Source organism: Protomyctophum parallelum (assembly GCF_964188405.1).
Source record: "Protomyctophum parallelum genome assembly, chromosome: 4".
Classification (NCBI taxonomy): Eukaryota; Metazoa; Chordata; class Actinopteri; order Myctophiformes; family Myctophidae; genus Protomyctophum; species Protomyctophum parallelum.
The window spans coordinates 43,014,325-43,037,546 of record NC_139700.1 but is presented as its reverse complement, the minus strand read 5'-3'; the positions used below and the strand labels follow the sequence as shown (position 1 = coordinate 43,037,546).

Here is a 23,222-nt window from a genome sequence, read left to right as displayed (position 1 = left end):
AACATTGCATCACAGTTGCGTAGATCAGCAAACTTTTGCTATACAGGGATCCCTCTTTCATTGGTGTGTCGCCCAGATTGCACATAAACCTGAACCTCACAAAAACTATGCTATGACCCTAACCTTAACCTAACCTCACAGAAATTATGCCTGAACCTAACCTCAAAACCAGCTAAAGAGAGTCTCCCGAAGTGTTTTGGTGTAGACCCCTGGGGGCCCATATCTTTCACATGGGGCTGTTATAGTGCAACCAGGATATACAGATTTGGTCCAAACATCACGCAAATTGGTAGACATTATCTCTATAGTCATGTGGAACACGGATCTGTCAGACTTTTCATATTCTATCCTGATTGGCTAAGATTGGCATCAGCCCATACCTTTTTGGGCAATAGTTATCTTGTTGCCTTTATTGTTCTCTATGTTCAACAGTTAAATCATGACCAAAATACGTAAAAATAGAAAAAGTGCCCCTCGGGGCACAGGTCTCCACCAGGGCAGGTCAGGTGGCGCTGTAATAGGCCAATGTGAAAAGGGTGACATTTCTTCTAACGCCTTGGATGGCAATTGGATGATTTGAGGGATTTTGTACCAACAATGTGTTTTTCAAAAATCCACCTGTTGGTGGCGCTATAACAGGCCAATGTGAAAAGGGTGGGATATATTCCTCAGCCTAGTAGGAAAGTCCGTGAAAGATTTCATGTAAATTGCACACTGCGTTCATGATTTGAGGCATTTTGTTCCAAAAATGTGTTTTGCAAAAATCCACCTGTTGGTGACGCTATAACAGGCCAATGTGAAAAGGGTGGGAAATATTCCTCAGCCTAGTAGGAAAGTCCATTAAAGATTTCAAGTAAATTGCAAGCTGCGTTCATGATTTGAGGCTTTTTGTTCAAAACGGGCCAATACTGCAAACTTAGGCATAAATGTTATTACATAGCCAATCCAGATCCGTCTTTAACACATGACTATAGAGATACTGTGTAACGATTTGCGGGATTTTTGGACAGAATCTGGAGTCGGCCTCCTGGTGGCGCTATAACAGGCCGTTCTGCGTTGGCATCCAGGGAGTGTGTGTGTGCAAAACTTGCGTATGCAATCTATATAGATCACACTTAGACGTTTATGTAGATAGTCATAATACAGTACAAAACGTATATCATGCATGCCAAACACATGCGCACGCACGCACGCACGCACAGGGCAGAATGTCATAATCTGTCTAGCCATTCCAAAAGAAAACTGCAAACTACAGACACTTTTCTTTTTACCGTGTGTGCAATAGCTAAATAATGATCATCATGCGTTCAGCACAAGCACCATGTTGGACATGGTACTTATATGGCTGCCTGCCTCCTGCATGGGCTATTCACTGCTAATGCAAGGTTAGCTTCATATTTTCCAGATTGAAACATGTGCAGCCTTTTAACCTATTTAGGCCCGACGTCGACATTTTAGAAATCTTTTTTTCTGAGAAACAGATGTTTCTATATCAGTGGTTCTCAATATTTCATGTCAAGGACCTCAAAAATTGTATGTAATATGCCGCCGACCCCCATCTGAAAATATGTTGTTCCAGGGACCCTCCAGAGGCAAAGTTTTTAGTTAAAAACTGAAACTGAAAAATTCAAAGATTTGAGGCACATTTTCACGATTTTTCTAAAATAGCAGACCTACAAGCTCGTAGCGTGCCACTCGGTGGCGTGCTATGAGCTTGTAGATCTGCTATTTTCCAATAGCTAAAGTATAACATAATGCTTTAAAACACCAAAAGGGGTTCCCGCCCAGAATGGATTAACTCAAACACAGCTTGAACTGCCACTCTGTTGGTATGCAGACTCGTGCACAGGCCTAAGAACCCCTTAAGACCCCCTGACCAAAATATTTATGCCAATTCAATTGCTCACACATGTGGTATTAATATTGTATGTCAAAGATACTTCATTTCGCTCACCACATGAAGATTGCATGTAACGCATGTAACATTTCTTGTTGTTCGCATTTTTAGGCAAGCAACTGAAGAGATTTGATGGGTTGAAGATGAATAGTTTGAAAGGGAATACTGGTTATACTGTAGATATGAATTTCTTTAACAACTCAAACCTCACATACCACAATTAGATTTCCTCTCTACACACAACTCAACTATCTTCACTGAAAATAGACGATCTACTGTATAAACTCAGTTCTGAGCTTGTACATGGCCTATTTTTGTCAATGTTTAACACCAGAACATGGATTCTATGTGTGGCTATTCATCTGAAATTACTTTATTCATGGTAAACTCTGATCACAGTCCCTATATCATGCAGCTATAGATGCCAGTCTGATTTCATAAATAGAACTGTAAAAAAACAAAATGCAGGTCACAAAGGAGAGTCTTAAATGTAACTACATTTATAACTTTGCAGCCATGCTGAAAGTTCATCCCACCCCCGACTTCATCTGGATCCAATCAGCCAGGATTCAAGGTCTATATAGGCCGACTTATGCCCATTTAGCGGCGTCTGTTTGAGAGAAAACACAAGATCAAAAGGAGGGAGATTCTTCTGTCAGTATTGAACTTGAACTTGAGTAGAGACATTGTTTTTGGGGGGTCTCTTCTTGTGGTCAGTCGGTGGCACCGGGCCTGGCTGTGGTCTGTTCAGCTTAGCCTCAGAGACTCACAGATTTGCACCACACACTGTTTGTCTTGGGTCTTGGATGGCCATGAAAACCAGGCCGCTGGGCTACCACGGTCATTAAGAGAGAGAAAAAAGAAATAAACGTGGAAGCCGTCATGGCGTTATTAGGCAATGCTCAAGTTGAATTGGAGTTGAGTGAAATTATGGTCATCTCAAATATTTCAAAATATCTTTTGAAAGAAACGTCCCCCGCCAAGTCTGATTTCGACAATCCTCTGCCTCCTCTATTATATCCCTCTTCTGCCTTCCTCGCTTCAAAATGAATGTCTATGAATTCAATACTGCTGATTTACTGTAAATATTTAAATGTAAATGAAAGTGAAAGTGAAAATGTCAAATATGAACCAAGAGCAACCCCAGCCCACCAGTGGTTGGGCTTCCTGCTTCCCTTCTCTGGTTAGTGCTGGTTATGACAGAGATGATGATGGTGCTTTCTTTTCCATGCATCTGTCCCAAGAAAGACTGGACTGGACTGGAAAATACATTTTAGCTCAGTTGCAGTTTTAAAGAGACTACATGAGGGGGCCATCTTAAGCCTAGTTTATTTTGGAGTATATGTGGCAGTGTGCGTCTCTTGCACACACTGAAGAAGAGATCCAGCAAACAGATTTCAGCTTGAAAAAGAGTTCTCAAAGAAAGTGAAAGATGACGTGATGACATGTATTTAAATGTGGACCCCCAATTGAAAATATTTTATGACAGTGAGAGCTAAGAGATATGTCAATATTTGTCAATATTTTCAAAAGATTTCAGAAATATCAGATCTATTTGCAGAACAGCTGAAAAACAAAACGAGTGTATTTCCTTCAATTTCGTTGGAGAACCCATGGAACCACCTCAGGGACCCCACTTTGAGAGCCAGTGTGTACAGTATGTACTATAGTAACCACACTCTACTCACACACGGCCCCCAGGGACGTCACAACATCCACTGTTTTGTGGGCATCTCCACATAAGCAAACATGCCTGGGCAGGAACTGGCAGGATCTAATTAGGTGCTGCTTCTGTCAGAGATGCCATGCCACCTTTTCCTCTCGAGGACAGAGGGGCATTGTGCTGCCGAGTGTGGAATCTGGAGCACTCTTTTCACCAGCTGTACTGATTATCTCTGCCCACCGGAGCTCATAATCACCTTATCTTCTCTGCAAACACATAATTACTCTCCTGTTGTTGTTGTTGTTTGTCCCCCCGTTCCCTACTTTTTTCTCACGTCTGATATTAGCAACGACTAATTGATCCATGAAGCACCACCCGGAGCCATGGCGCCGATAAGGCCTTATTATCTCCTCCTGGTGGTGCTGGCCTTATGGGTCGGCGTAGGAGTGAAGGTTGAGGTCAAAGGTACAGTATGTATGAAGGTACACCTTGCACATTAGATGTATCTGCACATTTTCAAGAATGCTGCTAAAGGATAAGCTATTGACAATAGCTTTGGTCTAGTTTAGGTCTTGTCTTATAGACAAGGTACAATAGTATTGTACCTTGTCTATAAGACAAGACCTAAACTCCAGTATTTTAGCATCGTAGTACTGTATATGTTTATACGCAGCTTTGTGTGCGTGTCTGTCCGTTTGAGCACGGAATGTCCGTTTGAGAATGGAATGTCTGTCCGCTCAATTCACATGACTGTGCTTTTTAATATAGATTTCGGCTTTGAATATTTAGAATGTCAGCACAAAACTGCGCCTTATGGAGGGGAAAGGAACTGGTTGGAATAACGTGTTCCTTCCACACGCTACGTCAAACCAGGGAAACTCTCCCCTGTGTCCAAGGAGCAACATGGACACTCATGCATGAGTTCAAGTCCGTTGCTCTCCCCAGGTTGGCGAAGGGTGTCTAGAGCTCAGGATCACATTAGATAATTGACACATGGGTGAAAAATGGGTTACAAAGTCATGGCATAAAAAAATATGAATTAAGAATTTCAGCACATTTGTGAACTAACCCCACCCCCCAAAAAAACGTTTTGGTGCTTGTACTTAAATAAACCTTGTTGATTCTTGAAGGTGAGCTGATGAAACCGTCGCGGGCCCCCCTGATCCCCCACCGGCCCTTCGTGGTGGTCTGGAACGCCCCCACCGAGTCCTGCCGCCTGCGCTTCAAAGTGGACCTGGACCTGAGCGTGTTCGACATCGTGGCCAACCTCAACGAGACCCTCAGCGGGCCCAACGTCACCATCTTCTACCACAGCCACCTCGGGCACTACCCGTACTACCTGAACTCCGGGGCGCCCGTCAACGGCGGCCTGCCGCAGAACCAGAGTCTGTCCAAGCACCTGAGCAAGGCCCGGGCCGACATCGACGAGCTGATCCCGCACAAGGACTTCCGAGGCCTGGGCGTCATCGACTGGGAGAACTGGAGGCCGCAGTGGGTGCGCAACTGGGGCTCCAAGAACATCTACCGCAACAAATCCAAGGAGCAGATCAGGAAGCTCCATCCCAGGTGGCCGGAGAGCAAGGTCGAGAAGGAGGCCAAGGAGCGGTTCGAGAAGGCCGGGCAGACCTTCATGAACTCCACCTTGGGCCTGGCGGAGAGCCGAAGACCCAACGGCCTGTGGGGGTTCTACCTGTTCCCGGACTGCTACAACTACGGGTACAAACTGCACCCGCATCGCTACACGGGCGAATGTCCCAACGTGGAGCACGTCCGCAACGACCACCTGATGTGGCTCTGGAAGGAGAGCACTGCGCTCTACCCGTCCATTTACCTGGACCACGAGCTCAAGTCTTCGGCCAACACCGTGAAGTATGTCCATTACCGCGTCAAGGAGGCCATGAGGATCGCGTCGATCGCTCGTGCAGACGTCACTTTGCCGGTGTTCGTTTACTCCAGGCCTTTCTACGCGTACACCTTCACGGTCCTTTCTGAGGTCAGTGCAATAAACACATTTGTAGACACTATAGATTCTGTTAAGTCTTAGTGTCACACACTTTTGGGCCTATGCCATGCAAGAAACTGGGCAGTTCTTGGTACAGATCATAGACTGTAAAAAAATATGGACAAAGCGTTCTCCAGGTCTGATATGGACTTAAGATGAAGCCTGTCAGTCCTTGAATTGTAAATCGCCATCTTTCTAGATCCGTTTGGGCCCAGCTGGCCATTGGCTGGCCCAGACAACGACGCGGGACTTCCCCCCTTCTTCTTCGTTGGTTTTTATTTTGACTCGAGCGGGGGGTGGATCCCGATCATAGACTGTAAAGGTAGCCACGCGCCTCAGAATATACTCAACTTTATGGTCCTTTTTTAATAAATGGGACCATAATTTTCCAAAAAAGAATATTATGACATGAGAAATGAGACTTTAAACTAGTGACTGGAAGCAGAAAGCATTCATGACCATGTTTATTAAGGTAATACAGTCTAGGTGAAGTTGGGCCCAAATACGTGGACCTCTATGGAGATATGGGGTTTTTTGGGCCCAATGACAGCGCCACAACAGGCCATTATATGAACTTTCAGGAAGTCAGGATTTCCTACTGGCTTCAGATATATGACACACAGTATACTGCTAAAGCCAGTTGCCTACTGTCACAAACAGTAGAGACTCACACAGTACTGACGTCATACATGCCTGGTGTCATAGACTGGCATCCACGTTCTTTTTCTGTGCCTGAAACCTGAATCAGCTATTAGGGGAAAAAAATAGGTAAATGGTGCATTTATATAGCGCCTTTATCCAAGGCGCTTTACACAGATTGTGCATTACTTTCACACACACATTCATACACCGATGGCGGCGGAAACCATGCATGGCACCAACCAGCACATCAGGAGCAATTAGGGGTTCAGTGTCTTGCTCAAGGACACTTCGACACTGATTCTGGGGGAGCCCGGGTTCGAACTGGCAACCTTGTGGTTACCATCCGGCCACTCTACGCCGCCCCTAAAGGAAACAAACACCGTCTGTATGTGTCCCCATCACCTGACCTGTTCTGTCTTTGAAAGTAATTCTTAGGAAGAACATCAATACACTCATATCGTGTAAATACTTTACACGATATGATATTAGTAATGGTTGGGTAAAGAACACATGCATTTCTGCTTTTTTAAATGCATTTTCGTGTTGCGCTACTGTTCTTATGATAAGAAGCTATACACACACACACACAGGACTGTTTGTGCATATAGTCGGCATGGTGTCACGGTCTCATGAATGAACATGTGTGCTGAAGCCGAAGCCGCGGAGAGATGAGCGGGTCATTAATCTCAGGGAGCGTCTGGGGACTGTCACTGAACTATGAGTGGAAGGAAGGCCTCCGGCTAGATGGCCTTACGTGACCTTTTCAACGTTCCAAAACACATGATCACTGATCATCGCTTACACAGTCAATTCCTCAGTGTTAACTTTATGGCCTTCGTAACTCCAAGAGTGTTGAAGTGCCGGGTGACCTAACGCGACCTTTCAAAAGTTCAAAAACATATTTATGAGGGGACTGCTTTACACGGTACACATTCTCAAGGCATTTGTGACTTGGAGGGAAATGGAACCAAATGGACCCTTATACGGAACGATTTTGGGTTCCATTTGTACACTTATCATGCAGAGTTAAACTAACACGGGGGATCTGACTGTGAACGGGCGGACCTATTATTTTTCACGCGATGACAATCTGGATCAGGGCTGCAAACAGATGGCAACATTACACTTAACCCATTTTGAACTGACAACAGATTCTACAAAATGTCTTCTAAATCTTGACAGTTTTCTGAAAAACCCCATGTTTCCGTGTCAGTCGTTCTCAAACATTTTCATGTCAAGGACCCCCGAAAATATATGTAATTGGCCGCCGACCCCCCCCCCCCCCATCTGAAAATATGTTGTTCCAGGGACCTCCCCAGAAGCAAAGATTTGAGTAAAAAATGTTCTCTCTGAACCGAAGGAATAAATATTCAAAGATTTGCGCCACATTTTCACGATTTTTCAAAAATAGCAGACCTACAAGTTCATAGCGCGCCACTCGGTGGCGCGCTATGAGCTTGTAGATCTGCTATTTTTCAACAGCTGAAGCATAACATGATGCTTAAAAACACCAAAAGGGGTTGCCGCTCAAAACGGGTTAAAGCTATAATCTGTCCTCTTAATTGCAACTTGTAACGCCTAGGAGTTGAACCCGTGGTCCCTCGCGTGGGAAAAAGCAGCATTTATTTCCATCGCTCAACAGGGAGTCCTTTCGGGCAAACGAGGGCCTGGTTGGGAAGCGCATACCACATTATATAGCGCAGGCTGACCGCAAGTCGGAGGTTCAAATCCCAAGCCCAGCGACCCGTGCTGCGTCGTGCAACCTCCCCGTCTCTCGCTACCCGTTTTCCTCACAGACACACACACAAATAAAGGCCGAAAATCCCCCAAAAAAAACAAGATGGAATTTTTGTGCCACAGGAGATATTTCACTATGAGCTTCAGGGCAGTATACTACTGTATGTAGTTGTCAACATCAGGGTCTGAATGTCTCAATGGTAGTTGTGAACACAGTGATTGCGAATGCAATGAGCAATCACTATGAGACGTAGCAGAACATGTCTGTCTGTCTGTGTGTGTCACGCTGTAACACCACCCGCCCACACACACACACACAAAAACTTAACTTAAAAAAAAGTAAAAAACGTAACTTAAAAAAATACACGCGCACGCGCGCACACACACACACACACACACACACACACACACACACACACACACTAAATACTTAAAAAAAAGTAACTTAAAAAACCTTAACTTAAAAAATATATCTTTAAAAAAAAACTTAAAAAAGGAGAACTTTAAAAAAAAAACTTAAAAAAGTATGTAATTTATTCAAATTGTTGTTATTGCAATTTACGAGCTGCGTTCGCTTCCCACGTTCGCTCGTCTTACTTGTGTATAAAGAGACCACATCCAAACCACTGCAGTGGTGTTAGTTATGTATGTATGTATGTATTTACGTACTGTAGCCTGGTAAACCATCCCGGGCGCGTTAATTTACATTATCATAATGTCTTCTGCATGCAGACACATGATAATGTTAATGTATTCACGTGACCGGGATGGTTTACCACAGGCTAAACATAGTCTACCAACACTGACTCAATTAAAGTATCCCTTAATTCACTAAAATAAGTTCTGGGTTGCAGCTTTAAGGGCAGAGGTCTTATCAAGGTGTGAGTACTGTGTGTGTGTGTGTGTGTGTGTGTGTGTGTGTGTGGGTCCTACAGAGTGACCTGGTTCACACCATCGGAGAGACTGCAGCGCTGGGAGCGTCAGGAGTCGTACTTTGGGGATCGTCAGAATACGCCCGATCCCAGGTAACCCATTGTGACATGACGTTGCTCTGGGGAAGACTACAAAGGGCTCCATTTTCGTCACCACTAAACCCCTTATCCCTAAACTTCTTTGCCTATTTTTACTATTTTGCAAAACATTTTTGAATAGTTAAAATGGCCAGTCTACAAGCTCACAACGTGTCAATGTAGATTGGCTAATAGCTTAATAAAAATATTAAAACACAATGTAGATTGGCTAGTTGAACTATTAAACAAAAATGTTTTTCAAAATAGAAAAAAAAGGCAAAGAAGTTTAGGGATAGGGGGTTTAGCGGTGACGAAAATGGAGTCCTAAAGGCCTAGTATTCATACTCCAGTTAGGCGACATGACGTTCATGTTGCAGCCTAGTGTTCGCTGGTCACCTTAAGTATGAATAGGCCTTAAGGTTCCGTCTGAGAAAAATAAAAAAATATTTTTTTTCATAACTACATACCACAAGTCGCAATGCATAGTTTTGTGACCTTGTAGAAGATGCTATTTACGCTTTTTTTTTTTGCAGACAAAATCCATTTAAATCAGACAGACAATGCTTGTATACATGTATTTAATTCAGTCCGACCTGGGGGAGGGGGAATCAAAAGCAGAGGCATAGTCCCTCAACAACAAATGCTACCCTGGTGATATGAATTAAATGGACTCACATAATCTGCATACTTTGACTGCTGTGTATTTCATAACCATGCTATGCATGGTACGTCATACATGACAAATGAACGCCATCCATCAATGTCAGTGGGTTTAGAAAATAACTTATAGCATAACTGTGGCAATGCATACAATTAGGCCTGTGAATGAATGATGTCATCATGTCAGCCGCCGGCATTGTCTCCGCTCCCAGTTGGGATTGTTTCTACAGTTACAGTGCAGTACAGTTATACAATACAGTCCTTACAGTTTCCAGAAATAAGTGGATCTCTCTTTGCTGCAGCTGTGTGGGTGTCATGTGAAGAAGACCAACGTGATTATTATGGCTTCCTTTAAACATCCTGTTTACAAGTGGCACATGGACCGAGCATTTACATTCAGTATCTCTCTGGTCGGTGGTGTCATGGAAACATTGTATCATGAACGATGATGGGACTATAACCACCTGAACCCCAGCATCTATATTCTGGGGGGGAACATTAGCCCATCTACAAGCTCGCGTTATGAGCCCCCCCCCCCCCCCACATACACACGCACACACACACTACCCCCCACCCCGGCAAATCGAACCCTAAGACAAGGATTTACCAAACTTTTCAGGCATTAATTGATCCCCAAAAATAATCATATTTGAACTGGGAACGCCCCACCCTGATGAGCACATGAAATTATAGCCATTACATTTACTTTGGCTTGGTTTCACAACAGATACATAATGCAAAAATTACACGGTCAAACTCGCACTGCCGTACAAGTGTGAACTTGTACGGCTATTTAAAAAAAAAGTGCCTCTTTCTTAGGTAGTAGCCTAATATTTGACAATGTTTGTTGGTTACCTTTGACGTAGTATTGGTCTTCTTATTAGCAAATTGTTTTAATTATAGAGGTATTAAAAAGGTCTTAAAAGGCCTTAAATTGTCACTTTAGAAATTAGACTTTAACAGAGTCAGTTTTGATTATTCTCTCGACATTCTCCCGCCACGCAGAAGAACTGCCAGACGGTGAAGAAGTACATCGACGGGCCGCTGGGCCACTACGTCATCAACGTGACGTCGGCCGCCAAGCTGTGCAGCAAGGCACTGTGCAAGAAGAACGGCCGCTGCGTCCGCAAGAGCCTGTCCTCGGGCGCCCACCTCCACCTCAACCCGAGGTTCTTCCGGGTGCACCGCGACCCGCCGGGCCACCGCGGCCCGCGCTTCCGCGTGAGCGGACACCTGAACAACCACGACATCCTGGACATGAAGCACAAGTTCACGTGCCAGTGCTACCAGGGCTGGACGGGGGTCTACTGCGAGATGCCCCAGGGTCGCCCCCCGCCGCCGCCGCCGCCACCCGCCCAAGGCTCTCCGCCGCCACATCCGCCGCCACCGGACGTCCACTTCCCGCGGCCCAGGGACAACGGGCTGCTGGGGGACGTCCTGTTTCTGCTGTCGCTGCATTTCTCCTGTCTGTGCATCATCATGTTCCTGGGACTGTGTCTCATTATCAAGTGTCTGATACTTTAGAACGTTGGTGTGTTCTCAAAACTCTTTTTTGTATTTTTTTTTTTTTTTTCATTTCAAGGAGCCTCGGTTTTGTAATTATATAAGACCACGGATCCCCATAATTCAGAGGTACAAACTGGTAACGTTCCATTTTGGTTCATAACTATAATCATTTAGCTGGGGATCCCCCAGGGACCCCCTCAAGGACCCCACTTTAAGAACCACTGGTTGTCAAACATTTTCATGTCAAATTGATAGGTATGGTCTGAGAACCCACCAGTGGTTCTCAGTGGTTTTTTGTGCATGAAGTTAAGTTGAGTGAAAATGTCTAGGGTTTAGAAGTCTTCCGCGTACAGCCTGGGCCCGCCGCAACCCTTCCCGTCGCCAGCCGACTCATTGATAGTGGATGTACAGTTGTAATTTTGTAGTTGAGTTGAGTTCGTTAAACCACACAAATTAATTTGATTATTGCGTGGTTTTTCATAGTTTGTATTGCATGGCGACGTTGACATGACGCATGAGTTATAAAAACATCACCCACTGTCACTGCTCACGCACTGACACACGGTCTCTCTCCCCCCATAATCTGCTCTCTTAACTCTCTCTCTCCCTCTGTCACACACACACACACACACACACACAAAAGAGCGTGCGTGTGTGAGAGTGAGAGAAAGAGACAGGTAGCTACAGTATATACAGATATTGCGTGCGTGGCTGCGTGCGTGAAGAGAGAGATATAGACACAGATAGATACAGAGAGAGAGATAAAGAGAGAGAGAGAGAGAGAGAGAGAGAGAGAGAGCAGGTAAATCTGTGCTCTCTCCCTCACTGGTGTGTGCGTGAGCAATGAGAGCGGGTGAGTGGGAGACTGGACCAGTTGCCGTTTTTAAAAAGGAGATTAAAGACGTTTTTAAATCATGCATGTCATGTCAACGTCATCACACAAATAATCCAAAATATGAAAAACCACATCAAATGAAATTGTGTGGCTTTAAACTAAAGAACTGTTTTGTTTCCTACAAAATCACGACCGTATGTTCACTATCAATGAGTCGACTGGCTATCAATGATTCGACAAGCTGAACGTGGAAGACTTGGCCCATTTGCGTATTGCAAAATGATCAAAGCAGGCTACCAATAGGCTATAGTAAAAATAAAAAAAATCACCCTTTCCCCTCCCCAAAAAAACCTACCAGGAGGATGTAGCACCTCCAACACTTCAACACTCCCCACTGGCAGGCTCCGCCCCCAGAATGTACAAGTCTGCGCAGCGACAAGGACCACCCTCCCGGCACGTCCAATTGTGTTAGTATAGATGCCTGGCAAACCAGCGTTGAGGTGCTTGCATGGTTATGTTAAGTAGGCTTACTCCTCAAATAAATGTACTTTGTTAGTGTCTACCACTGGGAGATCAGGGTATCGTCTTGACACACTGGTGCTCATGAGATGATGGTATTGGAGGAAGTGTAAATGATTGGGCGTTGTAACAATGTTGGTGAGAAAAGTAAAGTTGATCTACTGTATGTGTTTATGGATAAGTACCAAGAGTATACAAGAAAACAACAGGGAGATGGTGACCGTTACAAAATGGTGACTGGCACTGGCGTTGAGGAGTTGTGGCGATTTGTACAAAGCGGGCTACTCCTGAAAACTGTAGGAGCCAATCGTGGCCAATCAAGATGGAATATGAGAAATCAAACAAACCTGTCTTGATCACATGACTATGGAGATGATGTGTACCGATTTGCGTGAAATTTGGATAAAATCTGAAGGAGTAATAATAGAAAATGTGTTTTACATATGTCGGCCTCCTGGTGGCGCTATAAAGAGCAGATGTGAAAAATTCCAGGCAAAGTTTTTTCCTTGGCCTCTAGGGAGTTGGCATACAAAGTTATCCACAGATACGTGCAGTTAGAGGTAAAAACACTTTTCGTGAGGCTGAGTTGAAATTGTTCATGTGGCATTTCGTCCTTGGCCTAGTGGGAATGTGGGTGCACAATTTCACGGAAATCACGCGATGTGTTCATGATTTGCAGCTTTTTGTTTGAAACTGAGCACTCCTGTGAACTTTGGAAGCCAATCTTAACCAATCAGGATGGAGTCTGAGAAATCTGAAAGACCGGTTTCGTTGAATGGCTCTAGAGAGACTGTATCAATTTGTGTGATGTTTGGACAAAATCTGTAGGTGTACTGTGCAAAAACTTGTTTTGCACAAAGTGGCCTCCTGGTGGCGCTATAACAGGCCGTTCTGGAAAGTTTGGGGCAGAGGTTCATCGTTGGCATCCAGGGAGTGTGTGTGCAAAATTTGGCATCGACCGGGTTAACGGTGGCCGAGATTAGCTGCTCACGGACACACGGACGGACACACGGACGGACACACGGACGGACGGACGGAGTGCAAAACATACTCTCCCCCCATGCCTTCGGCCTGGTGGAGACAATAATTATATAATAATATAATAAATAAATAATTTACATTTGGGGGATATCTTTCACAATAATGAATAAAACATGTTCTAGACATTCTAACGATCACAAAACACATATATTACAATTATTGTACCTACTTTTATTAGGGTAAAGGTCAAAAGTCTTAGGTTAAAAAATGTTCAAGACATTTTTAATTTGTGTGAATTTCAGCCTCTGTGGGGGTTATTTATATGCAAATATCATGACCAATGGCATTGAAATGGCATTGCAATGAACATCACTGATGACGTTTAGGTGAAAAAAGAACAGAAAATAATAATAATTTAATAATTAATTAAAATAAAATTGTTGCTAAAAAGCAACGCTGGGTCTTAGAGGGTTAAGCCTTTACATACATGGTACCTTAAAAGGCTATACCTTTAAATAAAGAAGAAAAAAAAAATCTGGTCAAACCTGGGGGTCCTTGAAATGAAAATCGGTGAAAATCACTGCCAGAGCTGTGAAAATCTTCTCTTATGGGGCTTCCCTAGCATATATTTTCAAATGGGGGTCCGTGGGCTAATGAGGGTCAACTTGGGGGTCCTTAACATGAAAAAGTTTGGGAACCACTGGCTTAGGGCCCCCTTAGATCGTTCCGATGTTAGAATCGAACCCAGAAACAATCAATGAACGCTCCAAAACTCTCCTGGGAAATTTCAAGTTCTTCAAACTGTAGTAGGCAGTCCCAGTAATTTGTTACTCACAGCAAGGTCAGCTACAATTATCCTTGACTATAATGAGTATGGAAAAGTTTCCTGGCCAGCCTTTCTCTCTCTCTCTCTCGCGTACATTACACCCCGTTGCCAACGTTTAATCAGTCGTCTTTTTTTTTATTAAATTTTTTTATGCATCTGCAATTTAGCGGCGACACAATGCAATAAGTCAACAACTCTTTCACAACACAGAGCACAGCCTCAGCAGCGCGTCTGGACGGGTCACGTGATCAAACAATGGTCTGGTACACGGGCCAATGAGACGCATGGGAAAGGGAGGTTCTCCAAAGCCTCGGTGGCATGACATCAAATTACATTTTGGGTAATAAGCAGGAGGAGGGGCTGTTTGGATGGCGCTCTTGCAACAAGGGTGTGTGTGGGTGTGTGTGTGCGTGTGTGCGTGTGTGTGTGTGTGCGCGTGTGTGAGAGAGAGAAAGAGAGAGAGAGAGAGAGAGATTCTATATGGATGGATGTAACTATTTCTGACGGAAAATGCGAAATTGATATAGTTTGTATAGTTTTGTAAGACAACCTTCCCTCTAAGTTGCATGTAACACAGCTCCGTTTACAGATTTCTTTATTTCCATGTAATTGTACATAGCCTACATTGATTTGCTTGGTTTACTTTTGTTTTGGCAATGTAAACAGTTTTCCCACGCCAATAAAGCTCCTTTGAAAATTGAGAGAGATTGTGTGTGTGGGTGTATGTGAATGAGTTTGAGTGGAGAGCGTGTGAGTGTGTGTGTGTGTGTGTGTGTGTGTGTGTGTGTGTAGTACTGTGTACCGGAGCAACAAGGGCCGTTGATTGCTCACATGGAGGAGTTCACCGCAGAAAATGACCCCTCTGCAACTCAGTCACACCTACTTAAAAATATCATTCAGCTGTACAGGACTGTACAGGAATGTACAGAATTGGGTCCTGCAGGCTTTACAACGTAATTATTGTTTTTTGTTTTACACGTGAAGTTATAAATCTTCAAAACGTCCCCCATAGGAAGAAGTAGACTTTGGATTATGCACTGCATGGAGTATGTAGTGGCTGTCGAGCAGATGTTCAAGCTCGAAGGACGAGCGCGAAGCAACACGCTTTGAGCTTGTAGATCTGCTACTTTTGAATTTGAATCCTGAAAAGTGACAGTTTTGGATATATGATGTTTCCACCCCGTTGCTCATTTGATCATGGCTGTGTGTGTAACAACCCTGAGGTTGAGTCCTTACACCATAACCTTGAGAAGTCCATGTTTACATTGTTTCAGCTGTTATTCGCATTTGTGCCAATAGGACGTTCATTCGAACATTGTGCTTGTGACACTTTCAACCAAAGCTTAGATCTTTAGCGATTGGGCTTAGTGGTGCCGACCGGCTTTTCTCTGTGTGGTGCTTATAGAAGCCTGTCCACCGGCCCAGCGCATCGCGGGTTCGAGTCCCGATCCCGACGCCCTTCGCTGCGTGTTAATCCCCATCTCTCTCGCCCTGTTTTCTATTAAATCATTAAAATCGTCTGGGACCGTAACCGCAACAACAGAGCAAGATCCTATAGCCTGCGGGGACCATAACCGTGACAACAGAGCCCATAGCCTGTAGTGGTCGCACATGCGCAGCAATCTCAAAACCCAGCTGTTTAGTGTTTAGAGTTAGTTCACAAAAACGTAATAAAACTTCTTCAGATTAATTGGTCAATTCACTCAGGAGAAAAAATTGAACAGACAGACATTTTATAGAAATGAAAAGAAATGCACATACGTAGTTTATGAGATTTCTTTTTTTTGACACACACATACACACACACACACACACACACACACACACACACACACACACACACACACACACACACACACACACACACACACACACACACACACTCTGCCCAATCTGCTCCAAAAGAAAAGACTACAAGAAAATAAGAAAGGTTCCACTGGCCTTATCATCCATCAATGTGTTGAATTTTCCATGGCTGACAGAACAAAGCTTAAAAAAGCTGTGTGTGTGCGCATGTGTGTGTGTGTGTGTGTGTGTGCACGCGTGCATGCAAGTTGTGCCTGAAACAATACTAGGCAATGTGTGATCTGAATCAGACACACTTCTAGTGTTTTAAGCTCATGGGTTCCTTTCAACACTTCCTGTCTGGGAAGGAAACCCTGAAGTGGCGTCTGAAACAATTACCCTAGCATTTGGGTACTACTCGGGTGATAAAGTGGTAAAGTGCCTGCCCAGCCCACCACTGCAGAGGTTGTGGGTTCAAATCCACAGTGGTGCATCTGGCTTTGTCAAGTGTCTACACACTAACACAATCGGCCTGTGTTCAGGGGAAGGTACAGGGTAAGCCGGGCGGGGAGGGTGATACCAGTGTTGTTTTTGGCAGCAAATTTAGATTTTAGTTTTAGTCATAGTCTCTTGAATAGTTTTCATTTATATATATATATAATATATATAAGGAGGCCGCCTATTAGATTTCTGTGGAACTCCGGTCAATGGGTTTGAGTGGTTAACACTGCCAGCCTGGATGGATCAAAACAATCACTTCAATATGCAACACGTTGGTTACTTTAAGGTTTTCACATGTTTATGTTTTCATTGACTAACATTATTGTTCTTGAAACGATGACAAACCCCAGACAAACTAAAACAGTATAACGGTAGGTAATGAAAACAGTGGCGGAGGCTCAAAGGTGGCAGAATACACTTTGCAAACGGTGTGGTCTGCCCACAGACATATCTGGTGACAGGATTGCCCGACCAACGGGGTCTGCAGATTAAAGAAATGCTTTGAGGTGTTCGGCTGGCAAACAGTCTGGGCCAGTATAAGCAACGATGGAGAGATGGGGCCCACTGGAGAATCGACAGGAAAGAAACACCCAGACAAGGTTGAAGAGAGAAGGCAATCACTTCAAAGCATCTGTGTGTGTGTGTGTGTGTGTGTGTGTGTGTGTGTGTGTGTGTGTGCGCTCTGATATGCTCATGTGCCATTGTTTGTTTGAGAAATGTTCTATATCAAGCATGTGACTCACTTCCATTTTGAAATAAAGTTGAAGACGTACCACACCCTCAAAGACATGAGATAAACATTCCTATCAACAGCCTGTTGATGTCACTTTTGTGACATTCACAAACAATGTCTCAGACTGCACTTGCCCGTTGAACAAGTACAGCTCATGTTCTACTTGCCCAAAGGTCATGCGCACTTGCCAGAAACGTAAATCGGCCATTCGAAAATGATAGGTAAACAGCACATTATAGGTATATTTTACATTCCACATGACCAGAAGACAGAGTGCTCTGGCCATGTTCAGGTGTTATAAGTTATAACAAGCCGACAGATATCTCGTGTTGGTTTGTGTCCGCTCTCAAACGAGCACTTGCCCGGTCGGGCAACCTGAAGGCAAACTCCAACCGGCCCACAGGTTATATTTACCTGCCAGGGGCAGGTGGGCAACCCTTAAGGCCTGTTCATAGTTTGGATTTTCAGTGGTGAAGTGAAGTCCGAGGTGACCACCGAAGCGGAGGTTTGGATGTCGCCAATGTTGTGGTTGGAGTAAAAACAGAGAGAAGGGCTGGGGAGAGCGGTGGTTTGCTCTTCACCGCGGCTCAGTGACGTCATGTTGTAGTTGCAGTGGTCACCTCACCACCGAAAATCCAAACTATGAAAGAGCCTTTAGTGTCAAGTTGTCAACGCCTGTCTGTGCTGTGCAACAGAGAGAATAGTTGCTTTAAGACAGCATTAGACTACTATACAATTACCGACTACTTAACACATTAAACCGGGAAAGCCATTGTCATTTTAGCTACAGTATATCACATTGGTTGACTATTCAAGACGTAGCAGATGCTCGTAGATCTGCTATTTCTTAAAAATCGTGAAAATGTGTGCAGATCTTTCAATATTTATCTTTTTAAAGGGGCAGTCACTGGAACAACCTATTTTGAGATGGGGGTCGGAGGCCTATATCAATTTTGGGGATCCTTGACATAAAAAAGCAGTAGTAACATAAGTCTTTCAGAAAAGACATTTGCAGAATCAGCCTCAGGTCTGGGTTAAACCACAAGCAGAACATTGTGGATGAGCATTGTGGTTAGAGGAAGCAACACGTATGATCATAAACGTAAAGATATACTGTAGGTCCAGTGCTACCATCAATGCATATTGCATAGTGATGTATATACAGTCGGCATTTATAGAGCGTCGCAGTCCCGCCCCCTACCAGGGCCCAGGAAATGATTTGAGTTTCCTCCTAGACTTTTCAAAAAGTATTTATTTAAAGACCTTTTAAGCGTTGTACAAAGCCAACTCTTGTCGTGACAAATCATGACAACAAACAAAACATTTTGGGCCGAACAAAGAATTAGAAAGAAGAAAAAAAAAGTTACAACACTTTTTTTGTTGTTTTTCTTCTTTGGAATTATTTGTTTGGTCCAAAATATTGTCATGATTTGTCTCAACTCGAGTTGGCTTTGTCGTCTTTAAATAAATACTTTTTGAAATGTCTATGGGAAAAATGCATTGTGAATGATTTCCTGGGCCTGGCGTCGTCATGAAAGGGGGTGGGACTGTGACGCTCTATAGCATGCAACATTTGAAAAAAACTTCACAAAATTTCCACTGCATTTCCAAGAAGAACATAGAGTTGACAAACTTGGACACTACTGCCCAGTGAACTTATATTTGGAAAGATTTCAGAATGTGTGTGATTGTTGCTTTCATGAAGCTTGAATTCAGGCATTTAGTACAGTCAATTTGGTTGGTTGCCTGATGGCTCAGCCATGCAGGACCCGGGTTTGAATTCAAGCCACATCTTGTCTTGCATAATGTCTCTCTTCGTCTCCCTGTCTCTCTACACTAACAAAACAAAAACGAGGGTTGATTTTGTCGTCAAAGATCACTATAATCCTATGAATGACAATAAACCTCGTCCTCTGCAATGGATGATTGTTTGTTCTTGAACTGTTACATTTCCATCTGCTGTAAGTAAGCCTTCAACAAGTCCTTGTGTCCTGAGGAAGAATTACACTATATAGTTATTATGGTTGATTATATCTAACCTGTATATTGAACCATCACTTATGGCACAGCATGTCTTGTTATGGTTCAGCTTGTCCTTGTACAGTACCATTCCACCGACATGTGTTACTGTACATCTCCCCACCACATCATGTACATTAAAGCATGGCCATCATCACCTCACCACATAGAGTATTGTCACAATCTCTCATCTCATAATAATAATAACATCAGCGCATGTCTTGACACTGGCCAAGACATGTATTTATTTCCTGACGGTACAAAGAAGCTTCAAGTTCAGGCATACATGAAATCAAGTCTTTAGAAAGACTCCCAATTAACATCACCACTAAATAGCAGTCCTTTCTTTGCCAGCCGTGTGGTATACGACTCGTGCCATAATTTGTCAAGTTTTAACAGGTAGTATATTGGGTCTGTCAGCAAATACAAGTTAAAAGTTCACATTCGTATAGAGTCACTTCTCAGCAGTGAATCATCCGGTCCAGTCAGTCATCGTTAAGTGCACTTTGTGGTCAAACGAATGAAAGTGTGAATGCAGCTTGTCCTCTAACGGTACATTTAAAGGTCCTAGGTTCAGTTTCCATCACCAAACAAATGCGTGTGTGTGTGTGTGTGAGTAAATTATGTATGTGAATATTCCTTTTGTATCTTCTCTGTATTTTAACTGCAGGCCATTGAGTAAGATCTCTAGCCAGGCTACTGTGGCTTTGACCCTCGCTCAGGTGGTGATTTTAGCAAGTGAAGTTTATTCTATTTCTCTCTCTCTCTCTCTCTGGATTCCAGTCTATAGAGGGCCATCTAAATGTCTAAAACATAAAAAAGAAGAGGGGTTGCACAGCTCGTAGCCACGATGCAGACATATATTTTGATAGGAAACCAATGTTTTCCACCCTCATTCCCTGAAGAAGACCTCTTTGTAAGGTCAAAACATTGGTTTCACATCAAAATAAATGTATGTATCGTTGGCTACAATTGCTGTGCGACCTCTCTTCTTCATGTTTATTACACCTTTGCACTGTGGTCAGCACTCAGTACCATCGGTGTAAGCTCTTCCAGCCTGTTTAAAATATAAAATGAAACATTTAACCATGTATTAGATATAAAAAAGAGGCTTTTATAAATCACTATTTCCCTAAAACTATTTGGCCACGGAAACTATTTAAAAGCTGTAGTGACGCCTCCTCCCCACTTCCGCTTCATCTGTACAGTAATGCAAACTTATCCTAATATAAATTTAAATCATCTAAGCTATAAATTGCTGCTTAGCTGAAATGGAAATTAAAAAAGAAAAACGCAAAAGGAATAGAAATGCCGAACAGATGCATGCAGCTTGTGTAGTTCCAGACTCTATATAGCATTCAGGAGGTGTAGTTCCAGACTCTATATAACATTCAGGAGGTGTAGTTCCAGACTCTATATAGCATTCAGGAGGTGTAGTTCCAGACTCTATATAGCATTCAGGAGGTGTAGTTCCAGACTCTATATAGCATTCAGGAGGTGTAGTTCCAGACTCTATATAGCATTCAGGAGGTGTAGTTCCAGACTCTATATAGCATTCAGGAGGTGTAGTTCCAGACTCTATATAGCATTCAGAGATTGTGGAATAGTTGTCTGGCTCCGCGAGACTAGGGTAATGGTAGCAGCATGACGACTTACAAAATAAACCTGGGAGGAATTGTCATAACAAATACATAGAAAATGAAGAAATAAACTGAAATGTTCCTGCAGTTGGACTACAGATGTCAGAGTAACAGGCCTGTAGTCATTAATACTAAGATGAATTGAGTATGAAGGACCCCAATGGAAACAAGCCATAGTGCTTTCTTGGGTTATAAATAAGTTTACGCTGCGGACAAAGCCAACTCGAGTTGAGACAAATCATGACAATATTTTGGACCAAACAAATAATTCCAAAGAAGAAAAGTGTTGTAACCTGCCGTTTTTTTCTTCTTTCTAATTCTTTGTTCTTTGTAAATAAATACTTTTTGAAGTATTTTGAAGTCTAGGAAGAAACTGAATGGGGAATCATTTCCTGGGCCCTGGTAGGGGGCGGGACTGCGACGCTCTATAAATGCCTACATCACTATGCATTGATGGTAGCACTGGACCTACAAAGAGTGATATTTCGATGCTACTGCGTCTCTCTGAGTCATGGTGGGTCTAAAATGTCTGTGTAGGCCGATTAATACTGGGTAACAACACGTAAGTGTGATAAAATTATAATTAACTAGAAAAAGTGCCCTTCTGGGCACAGGTCTCCACCAGGATAGGAATGTAGGGGAGTTGGCATACAAAGTTATCCACAGATCCGTGCAGTTAGAGGTAAAAACACTTTTCAGCCAGTTATAGCGCCACCTTGAGGCTGAGTTGAAATTGTTCATGTGGCATTTCGTCCTCGGCCTAGTGGGAATGTGGGTGCACAATTTCACGGAAATCACGCAATGTGTTCATGATTTGCAGCATTTTGTTTGAAACTGAGCACTCCTGTGAACTTTGGAAGCCAATCTTAACCAATCAGGATGGAGTCTGAGAAATGTGAAAGACCGGTTTCGTTGAATGGCTCTAGAGAGACTGTGTACCAATTTGCGTGATGTTTGGACAAAATCTGTAGGTGTACTGTGCAAAAACTTGTTTTGCACAAAGCGGCCTCCTGGTGGCGCTATAACAGGCCGTTCTGGAAAGTTTGGGGCAGAGGTTCATCGTTGGCATCCAGGGAGTGTGTGTACCAATTTGCGTGATGTTTGGACAAAATCTGTAGGTGTACTGTGCAAAAACTTGTTTTGCACAAAGCGGCCTCCTGGTGGCGCTATAACAGGCCGTTCTGGAAAGTTTGGGGCAGAGATTCATCGTTGGCATCCAGGGAGTGTGTGTGCAAAATTTGCCATCGACCGGGTTAACGGTGGCCGAGATTAGCTACTAACGGACACACGGACGGACGGACGGACACACAAACGGACGGACGGAGTGCAAAACATACTCTCCCCACATGCCTTCGGCCTGGTGGAGACAATTATATACAGATGAAGCAGTGCATACAAAAAAGGCCATGTAGACTCAGAAGCAAGTGTGTGCAGGGATTCGGGAACTCAGTTTGATTACAAAAAAAATGCTTTAATAACACCTTCAGCTGTCTTGTACTGAGATAAATGAGTTGTCGTGCAGAATGTAGACAGTAATGACATGCTAATTTTCTGCGCTAATGAGGGCTCAATGAGGCAGAGGCTAAATTACAGCCACTCAGCCGTGCTAGAGTCATCTGCGCTGTATGTTTAAAGAGTGTGAAGGTGACGTTGCATGGTATGCCGACTCTGAGAATATGCAAGTAAAAGCGTCCATGGTTGATTTGAAGCAGTTTTAAAATGCATCTCCTTGCTAGCAGTGTTGTTTTTGTCGACTAAAACCAAGACGAAAAATGTTCGTCGACTACCTTTTTTCACTGACGAAAACTAAATGGAAACTACTGTAAATGAAAACTAAGCTATGATGACTAAAACTAAGACTAAATGTATTGACAATTTCGTCAACAGATTAAAAACTAGACAAAATGTGAGAGAGATCCAGTATAAGTGATTTTACACTTGGTTGCATGCTGAAAATAGCAGATCTACAAGCTCACAACGATCAGCTATTTTCAGCAAGTGTAAAATCAGCCATTACGACGGCATCAAGGCCGACAAATTTAGTCGACAAAATCAACTGTAGATTTAGTCGACTAAAATCTTATGACATTTTGTCGACACTAAAACATTCCAGGTGACTAAAATGTGACTAAAACTAAATGAAAACTATTCAAGAGACTAAAACTAAAATAAAAATGTGCTGCCAAAAAACAACACCGCTTGCTATAGGGATTAGTGCTAAAAGGGTGTTGGGTTCATGAGAAGATAAAAAACAGCTTCACTGTAA

General features: G+C 43.4%; 1 protein-coding gene across 1 annotated transcript; it reads left to right on the top strand.

Moving 5' to 3' along the window:
- Nucleotides 1-4,698: 4,698 nt before the first annotated feature.
- hyal6 (hyaluronoglucosaminidase 6) lies at nt 4,699-11,135 on the top strand (the record flags this gene model as incomplete). The annotated part of the gene is made up of 3 exons (XM_083763980.1): nt 4,699-5,553; nt 8,877-8,966; nt 10,617-11,135. 3 exons carry the CDS (start codon nt 4,699-4,701, stop codon nt 11,133-11,135), a joined length of 1,464 nt encoding a protein of 487 aa, XP_083620106.1.
- Between the last annotated feature and the right edge of the window lie 12,087 nt (nt 11,136-23,222).